Source organism: Trachemys scripta, chromosome 14 (genome assembly GCF_013100865.1).
Source record: "Trachemys scripta elegans isolate TJP31775 chromosome 14, CAS_Tse_1.0, whole genome shotgun sequence".
Classification (NCBI taxonomy): Eukaryota; Metazoa; Chordata; order Testudines; family Emydidae; genus Trachemys; species Trachemys scripta.
Window position 1 is genome coordinate 32,193,139 of NC_048311.1, and position 9,463 is coordinate 32,202,601.

General features: G+C 61.3%; 1 protein-coding gene across 1 annotated transcript; it reads left to right on the forward strand.

The window, feature by feature from the left end:
* On the forward strand, positions 1-5,234 carry GPR142 (G protein-coupled receptor 142). Its single transcript, XM_034790396.1, has 2 exons — positions 1-142; positions 3,723-5,234. The coding sequence occupies exons 1-2, from the start codon at positions 1-3 to the stop codon at positions 4,601-4,603; spliced, it is 1,023 nt and encodes a 340-aa protein (XP_034646287.1). The 3' UTR covers positions 4,604-5,234.
* The last annotated feature ends 4,229 nt before the right edge of the window (positions 5,235-9,463 follow it).

Consider the following 9,463-nt stretch of genomic DNA (forward strand, 5'->3'; position numbering starts at 1 on the left):
ATGATGCTCCTGCTGCCCAACAGCACAGCCGGGGCCCGGGTGAGCCACGCCGAGCCGCTGGAGTGGGAGGAGCGGTCGCCCTGCGTGGAGGGGATCATCCCAGTCATTTACTACAGCGTCCTGCTCGGCCTAGGGCTGCCCGGTAAGGCTGGGACGGGGGAGGGAGGGTTCCCTTGCCCCATCAGGCCAGGTGCTGATCCGGGGCCAGGGATTCGGGGCTGCCCAAGACACAGCCGCCACCTCACCCCCGGGGGGAAGGATGTGATTGGCTGTGGTGCGTTTTGCCGTGAGGCTGCGTAACCCAGGGGATTCACAGAAAGGCCAGGCGGAGAGGGGACCTCCGCCCTGCTGACGGCACCAGAGGTACGCTGAGGGCCTTCCCTGGAGCTAGCAGGGCTGATCCTGGGTGGCTTGGGCCCCCTGATCTCAGTGGGAGGTTGTGCTGACCTTGTGTGTCTGGATCGGGCTGGGGCAGAGACGAGCGATGGGCCGGGGCAATACAGGGGTCCGGCCAGCCTGAGCGAGGGATGCCCACAAACTGGAGCCTGGGAGGAGAGGAGGGTGCTGCGACTGAGGGTGTGAGGCTGTCTGGGCTCCCCAGGGCCCCCTGGCGCCCAGGCCGGTGGGTTGGCATTGAGAATTGGGCCCCCTTTGGGGGGGTAGCCAGGGAGGATGCTGGGTGTAGGCATCACATCCTGCCCTCGCTCAGAGGGGCTGAGCTCCTGTGAGAGGCACAAGGCCACAGGCCCGTACCCGAGGGCACAGCTGCGACCAGGACGGAGAGCAGACACCGGCGCCTTAGCTTGCCATTTCCATCCCTGCGTTTGGCCTGTCCCGGCGCCCTCCTGTGGCCAGTTGAGCCGTGACTCCCCCGCTGCACCCCAAAGGTTAGTTCTGCCGGAGTGGGAAGTGGTTTTCCCGGCCTAGGAGAGTTCGCCATTAGGGGGCTTTTCCCCGTCCCAGAACTCAGATGTTTTTGCGAACCGAGACGTCGGGTCGGGGCCGTCGAAACCTTCTGATCATTTTGCAACATTTTGTTTCCATTTCAACCCGTTTCATTTTTTAACCCTGTTTTAAAGGATAAATTCACTCCAGTTTTCCAGTAAGAAATTAAACTTGCTTTAGAAAACGTTGGAGGGGAGCCCGGGGACACCTCAGAGTCTTTAGAAAAACATTTGCCTCTGGCGATGGTGGGACCCCCCTTCACAGACAGCTCCGTTGTGATGAATTGACATTTCGCTAAGGAAAAAAATGTTTCCTTGGAAACTCCTGCCCAGCTCCAGTGAGTGCGCCGAGGGCCTGGTGAGGGGAGTATTTCAGGGTAACATTGGGCCTCCTTCCCCGGGCCCATAGGCCCACCCAGGCTGTGCAGAGGCAGGCCTGGTAGCTAAGACCGCTCCTTGTTTGACTGTGACGCCTCCGTGGTGAGCCGGGATCGCGAGGTCTGTGTGTAGTGATCACATCCTCTGTCCATTCCAGGGGCACTCGCAGCCTTGTAGGTTTCTGTTAGCACCTGCTGGGTGAATTCAGAGCTCGCTGGGCGGAGGAGCCGATGGGGCCAGGCAGAATGTCGGAAAGGCGCGTGCTGCAAACTCCCCTCCGTTCCTGCACCCGGAGCGCCCTCTGCCAACACTGTCCCACTGTGCCAGGCCAATGCCAGTCACTGACGGCATCCACAGCTGCTCCCTGGGCCTCCCCACCACACCCGCACGCCAGCGGGTGGAGTTGCAATGATGGGTCACGGGCACCCAGAGACGGCGGGCATGGGTGTGCGCCAGCCCCCGGGGAAGGAGGGAGCCCTGATGCTGCCAGGCAGGAGCCGGCTGTTGTGCTGACCAGGGCCTGGACTGGGGAGAGCCGCGAGCACACACAGCGGGAGGCGGCTGGCATCTCCAGGGCAGCTTGGGAGGTTCCGGGTCAGGGTTAGTCTCTGGAACGTGCCTGTCACTGAGCCTCTGAGCAGAGATCAGCTTAACCGATCCCCAAGGGGGGCAGGTGCAGGCGGCTCTCACCCCAGCTCCTAGGCAATCCCAGGGGCTCGGGCCGACAGGAGGCACCGAGAGACCCCCAAAGTGCCACCCCCGGCCTGTTAACACCCCAGGCAGATCTCAGGAAGAGAGGGATTCAGGCTCCTAATCTGTGGAGCTACATCCCAGCAAGCCGGTAGCTTCCTCCCCGACCTGCCGGGCTAGAGCCTGGTGTGTGAATTTAGATGGAATATGCGGGCCCAAAGAGCCAAAGGCGTTAACGTGACCCAGCCACTGTCCAGCATTAAACGGTGCCAGTCTGGGGGCTGGTACCCGGAGACCTGAGCCCGTTTAGCACCATGGCAACACGCCGTCTCACAGCCTTTTCACCTGTTAGTAACGGTACAGAAAAGAAGGAAAACCAGTGAGAGCCTTTGGGATAGAAAGGGTTGAGTAAAGCTTTCAGTCTGACAACAGCCCTTGTTCCCTTTCCCTTTAGCTGGAGAGAGGTTTTACAAAGACCCCCCTTGTCCGACCGTCTCTTCGATGGGGTTAAGACGGTAATAACGGTCTTTGGGAAAAGGGATGACTTTAGTTGAGGGGAGCTGGAGCTGGCGCTGCTGGTAAAGTCTCATCCCGTTTCCTAGAGGACAAAACAAGACAAAGACCCACAAAAGGGGAGAGAGAAGAACAGCGATGAGAGAAAATGCAGCTTCAGCCTCTGGTGTTAACTCTCACTTGCATCCTCGCTGCTGGGAAACCCCAGGCCCAGCCCACGATCTGATCAACCACCCTGAGACCTGGCTAACTTGTACCAGCGATGGGCTGTTTAGGACCTTGCATTTCGCTGCCTTTCTGGTCACAGGCTCGCAGCACTGTTGCAAAATATACTGTTGTGGCTGGCTAAGCCAGACACTTCTCAGACAGGCGGGAAAAGGAGAGAGAGAGGGGAAGGGAAGAAATCAGGTCCGAAGGGAAAGAACCCTGGGAGAAGCGGGGGAGACACAGGATAACTCAAGGAGCGGGAGTTATGGCCTGTTTGGCCATAAGTCCGTCTGTCTGTCTCCCCTTTGCACCTTTGCACAGCAACGTTTGTTCTCCTAGGTTATGGTGACCTGAACTTTCACTCACTGTGCACAGCTGAGCTTGCAATTACAGGGGGCTGCCAGGAGGGGGCACCATGCGGGCGGCCCCCCAAGGTTGGCTAATTTCTGCCTGGCTTGCTTTGCCCAAGGGGCCGTCAAACCTGGGTGAGCAGAGGCCGAGTTGCCGCAGCTTTCAGGGACAGACGGCACCTGCATCTCTCAGCCTGACCCAGAGGAGAGATTAACCAGCAAACGCGCCCTGCGCGGTGGTATTTATAGCTGCCCAGCCCAGCCTCCATCCCCAGGTGCAGCTTACCCCCGACCCATTCCCAGCACCTGGCACTTTGCTTTCAGCCCAAGACACCCCCATAGCAATGCAGGGGCTGGCAGTCTCCCCGCACCCAGCAGCGAATGTCGAGATTGAGAGGGGAGGATGCTGGTTCCTCTCTCCAGCTCAGCGCCGGGTTACCTTGCAAGCAGTAACTTCACAGGTGGCATCTCCCTGCAGATTTTGAGACAGGGTGGCAGATGCTCAGGTTACCCCAGATGCTGCCTGGAGCCATGCTTTGCTCTAGGAGCACGTGCATCCCCAGATCTGGCCGATCTCAGACCTTCCCTCTGTGCTGGGCAAACGCCTTCAACTTCTTGCTGTGATTTGTCCCTGTTCCAGTTAACATCCTGACGGTCATCGCCCTGTCCCGCCTGGCTGCCAGGACAAAGAAATCATCCTACTGGTACCTGCTGGCCCTGACCGCCTCTGACATCCTCACCCAGGTCATCATTATCTTCATGGGCTTCATCCTGCAGATGGCCATCCTGGCCCGTGAGGTGCCCCACACCTTCATCCACACCGTCAACGTGCTGGAATTTGCGGCCAACCATGCCTCCATCTGGGTGACCGTGCTGCTGACGGCCGACCGCTACGTGGCGCTGTGCCACCCGCTGCGCTACCGCATGCTCTCCTACCCCGAGCGCACCCGGAAGATCATCGCCGCCGTCTTCGGCACAGCGCTGGCCACCGGGATCCCCTTCTACTGGTGGCTGGACATCTGGCACGACTCCCAACCACCCACCACCGTGGACAAGGTCCTCAAGTGGGTTCACTGCTTCACCATGTACTTCGTCCCCTGCAGCATCTTCCTGGCCACTAACTCTGTCATCGTCTGCAAGCTCAAGTGGGGGAAGCGGGTGGACGGGCACCGCCGGCGCGTGGGCAAGACCATTGCCATGCTGATGGCCGTCACCGCCGTCTTCACCGTGCTGTGGGCGCCCCGGACGTTCGTTATCCTCTTCCACCTCTACATGGGCTCCACCAACAACGACCAGAGGCTGCACATGGCGCTGAACCTGGCCAACATGATTGCCATGCTCAACACCACCGTCAACTTCTTCTTCTACTGCTTCGTCAGCAAGACCTTCCGCCGCACGGCCGGCGAGGTGATCCGCTCCTGCAGTCCCTTCTGCACTGGGCACGGCCAGCCGCCCGCGAACGGGGGCTTTCTGCACTCGGCTCTGAAACCGCTGGGGCTGCTGGAGAATGTGTCCCTTTAGGGTAACGGAGTCGGTGGGGTCCTGCTCTCGAAGGGTTCCCAGTCACCGGAATGTGCAGCCCGGCTACCCCGTTCCCACGTGTCCCCGAGGGGCTTGGGCTGAGGGCGAGATGGGGCGTGTGGCAACCAGGGCAAGGCGGTGGGTTACAGTGTGCTGGCTGGAGGGGAGGCAGCTGGCACTAGCTGGAATGGGCAAGATGCCAGCTGGTACCGGGACCCCAACAGAGCAGGAACCTCAGAGCTGGTGGCCTGACTTGAGGCATCTGCGATTGCTGTGAACTCATGTTATGGCTGTGGAAGGGAACCAGGCTGGCCCGATCCTGTGCCCATGACACCGTACTGGGCAAGCGCCAGGCCCAGTGCACTAGGCTGCTCCACCCAATGCCGGTCTCCCACCAGGTCCGTCCGGGACCTCAGCAAGGGTCAGGCTGTGGGGAGGCTGTTTTAATGCCTGGGCCCGGAGGGAGGAGACGCTCTGTTGTTTGGGGATGCTGCAGGGGGTGCTAAGCCCTTAGCATCCCACGGGAGGCCCTGCGGTTGTAACACGTATCCCAGGTAACTTTGATTGCCAGGTGGGGAAGCCAAGATGGTGTGAAACTAAAGGACATGCCCAGGGTTACCTGGCAAGGTTGTGACCGGGAATGGACCTCAGGAATCCTGACAAACGGTTCCCTGTTCCAACCACTAGGCCAGACTGCTCACCCGGCCATTTGCCACTTCTGGCCCCCCCAGATGCCAGTTCAGTCAGGTGGGAGCATTTCATCTCTCACTGCTTTATTGCCCATCGCTCCTGAAGCAAAGGGCTATGCACGCGGTGCTCGGCCAGCAGGACGCCGGTGTTGCTGGATGTTCTGGGGCCCTGGGACCAGCTGAGCTACGTCTGTGAGCGCCACCGTGTATCAAAGCTTCCCCCGGGGAAGCCGGGCAGCAGCCCCAGGGACAGCGGCTGGCTGCCAAGGATGAGCCGGGAGCGCTGGGCAGAGTTAGTGCTGGTGGGGCCGTGGCAAGGGCCCTGCCCACACTGCCAGGGCAAGTCCAATAAACCTCCAGGTCATGATCAAAATGCTCGCTTTGGATCTCGTTCTTCTCAGAGCGAACCTGGCGCCGTGTCCTGGGGGGATGGGGGGGTCTGGCCTCCCTCCCACTCAAGGCTGTATGGAACCAGCCCGAATGGGTCTGCAACGCACAGGCTTGGCTCCATGACGCATCCTCATCTGGCTGCCCCAGTGCCCACAAGTGACCCTATAATAAAGCACAGGCCCAAGAGACCCTACAATAACATGCCACCATGTACAGCCCTGAATGCCCCTACAATAACCCACCAGGCACAGCCCTGGCGCTCACAAGTCACCCTCTGATAACAAAATCCTCGCTTCAAAGTTCCCCCTCAAGCTCTCGCCTATCCCATGGGACCTGCCCCAGTGGGTGGGGACTGTGAGCCGTGGGCAGATCCGGGGGGAGGGGGGGTAGAAGAGACCCACGGCTGGAACAGCCAGGGGGCTGCGGGTCAGGACTGAGGGGCGTCAGCAGCGCAGTTTCAGGTTGGGGGGGAGCGAGGTTCCCCCAGAGTCGCCTTGGCCAGAGCCCAGTTTTCCGAGCTGCCAGCCCAGCGCACACACCTGACTCCTCGCAGAGCTGTGCCCCGGCCGGATCCCCCAGACACGTCTTTCCTCCCTGCCCCCCAGAGCCCAGTGCCAGCGACTGACCCCTCCTGCGCCCAGGGCTCCCCCTCTGCCGTCTGCCTCAAGCCAATGCCTCCCAGCCCAACGCCCCCTCCCTCCCCGGGACTTTTACACCAGCCCACTGCCAGCTGGGGAATCCGGGCCTGACTTTTCACCCGTGGCTGCTCAGCCCGATCGCATGGGCCTCGTCTCGGGGAGGGGCGGGGGGCTGAGTTCCCAGGCCAGAGGGTCTCCAGCTGGTCTCCCCAGACACTAATGGCTGAAGGGGGTGACCAAAGCTCGATCCATCTCCCGGCTGCCAGCAGAGGGCAGGAGACCCGGCAGCCCCGGCACAGCCAGATGAACCAGTTCTCCCAGCGAAGCGGGAGGGAGGGCAAGGCCTGACGCTCCTTGCAGGAACCCCCTCCCTCCCTCCACCCCTGCCTTGGAGCTGGGCACGGATGAGTCACTTGTTCCTCCCCGTGTCACCCTCAGTGGCGCTCTGCTCTCCCAGCCCAAACCCGTCCCTTCACAGCCCCGCAGATCGGCCCTTTCATTGCCACCACCTGGACATGGCAGATAAACAGCAGCCACGCTCCACCCCAGAGGGGGCTGCATGGCAGTGCTGGGCACAGCGCTCCCCTGGGCATAGTTTGGGATTGAAACAGCAGGTGCCTTTTATCATTCGTTCCTCAGCAGGGCTGGGGCAGGTTCACCATGCCAAGTAACTGCCCCGTTGGCTTCCCTGGCACCTTCCGGAGGAAGCTCACCAAGCACCTTCCACACATGAATGAGTGGCGGGAAGAAGCTGGCGACCCATTTGCCCCATGGTGAGTCTGGGGCAGAGGCAGAAGGGAGCCCAGGCGCCCTGGATCCACCCACAGGGCCTGATTTTCAGAAGAGCTCAGCACCCCCGTGCACCGAGCTTGAGGATCCAGCCCTGCCACCATAATCCCCCGCCCCTCACCCCCTGGAGGAGACGCCCTTGATCCCAGCCCTGCCCTGCAGCCCTTACAAAGGGCCTTGTCTTTCCTGCCGGTTCGTCGCAGCAGGGAGGGCGCTTGCGGGATATTTAGCAGCGGCTGGCTTGGCAGCCCCCACGGAAAGGCAGGAATCTGCTTTTTTTTATGGGAAAAGGGTTTGTTTAAAGGCTCCTCACCCTGGGAAGAGGGAGGCCTGCGGCATTGCGGTGGGACGGAGGAGGAGCGGGAGGGATGGGGTGTGTTACAGGGACGGGGGAGCGGAGGTTGTATCTATATTTATCTGCACACCCAGCTGCAGCCCTCCCTGACCCCCGCCCCCCAACACGCTGCAAACAGGCAGCTGCCGAGGTGCGGACAGGAGGTGCCAGCACTCCTGCCGGCGTTTAATTAAGGCTTCAAGTGGCATGTGCCCCTCCAGCCCAGGCCTGGCACTGTGCCATCTCCGGGACTCCAGATGTCACCTTGGTGATGGGGCGGCTGCGGGGAGCACTCGGCTGCCAGGCGAAGTGGAGCCAGCCCCTGCTAAGCTGCCAGCCGTCACCTCGTGAGCCCCCAAGGACCGCCGGGCCAGGGCCAGTGCCGCTCAGTCATTCCAGGCCGAAGCTGGGGCCCCCTGAGCCCAAAACGGCCTGGGCTGGAGCTGCCCCTGCCTGTCTCTGCCTCCCAAAGCCAGGCCGGGCTCTGGCTTCGCTAGCGGGGACGGAGCTGGCCGAATTCCTGGGATAGGAGCGCAGCACCGGCTGCTCCGCCCGCGCCGGGTGGAGCCTGATGTTGCCCTTTGAGACTCTGTGGCCCAATGGGTCAGGTGCTGGGCTGGGAGCTGAGAAACCTGGGGACTAGCCCGGCTCTCCTGGGTGACCGTGGGCACCTCCGGTCCTCTCTCTGGGCCTCATTTCCGCCGTCCCTAAAGCCGGGCTGATGAGACGCCGGGTCCTAATGGGGTTGGAGACAGAAAGCTGCTCCCTGATCATCCTGCTTGTGTCCGTGGGAGGTGGGGCTGCAAAGACAGCGTGCTTCAGTGTTGGACCTAGACGGGCCCTGCCCCGAGAGCTGTAATCCCCCCTCACCGCTCTATGCCTCAGTTTCCCCTTCCGTGAAAGGGGGATAGACGCCTCCCCTGCAGCAGGGAGGCGGCTGTTGTGAAGGGCGTTGAGCCGCATGGATGGAATTCCGTACATGCCACGTGTGATTATTGCTTTGATTTTTCCCCACTGTATATTTAATCCAGAGGTGGATGCTAGCCCAGGCCCGGACTCTGCTGTGCCAGCGTGAAGCCAGAGGAACACCGTGGATGCACCCACTGTAGTACTTTAGGCTCCCATCACCATGGTATCTGGACACCTGACACTCTTTAATGTGTCTATCCTGACACATCGCTGTGCGCCAGGGCCCATGCGGTTAGCCCTGGTTTACAGCTGCGGGGGGCTGAGGCCTGGAGCGGGCTCTACGCACTAGACCCCCCCTCTCCTGCCATCGGGGGGTTACACTGGAGTACGTGTGGGATCGGGGCACTGTTTCTTGGTGCCATTGTAGGGCTCCTGTCTTGGAGCTGAGCCCGGGATGGCCTTTGTCACGGGGAAGCGTAGCTGATGGAGTCTTGCCCTGGCCCCTCTGGGCTGTGAGTGGGCGGGAGGAAATCGGGAGCAGCTGCGTTTTGGTTTGTATGGAGCAGCTCACCTGCCGCCCCCGTGGGCTCGCTCAGCCATGCAGCGCACCAGGATTGTCTGCCCCACTTTCCTATCCTAAGTCGTCTTTAAGATCCTTAGCGTAATCCCGCCGAGTAATTCCCCAAGCCAGACCGTGCTTCCCACGCTAAGTCTGCATAAACCATGCAGCTCGGCACCCTGGGAGTCCTGCTTGCACACGGGGCTGCCGCGAGCTACCACACCCCACAGGGCCAGCCGTGGGAGAAACCCGGACGCACAAGGCAATGCCTGCTTTTGTCAGTGCCCCTGGGCATCTGCAGCCGGGCATGCCCAGGGCAGAGGGGACCTGCTGACCCGCCTAACCCAGTCCTGGGCAGCCGTGGGCGTAACAGGTCCATAGTCTCCATCCAGGGTTTTGTGTGCCATCCGCTCTCCTCTCAGGCTGCCCTGGCCCACAGGAGGCTACCAGAGCCAGGGGTTGGCTGTGCACCCATCAGAGACAAGGGCTTCTCAGCCCGCACACGGACTTCGGATGGGCTGCTCCGGATTTGAAGCGGTGAGAGCAGCATCT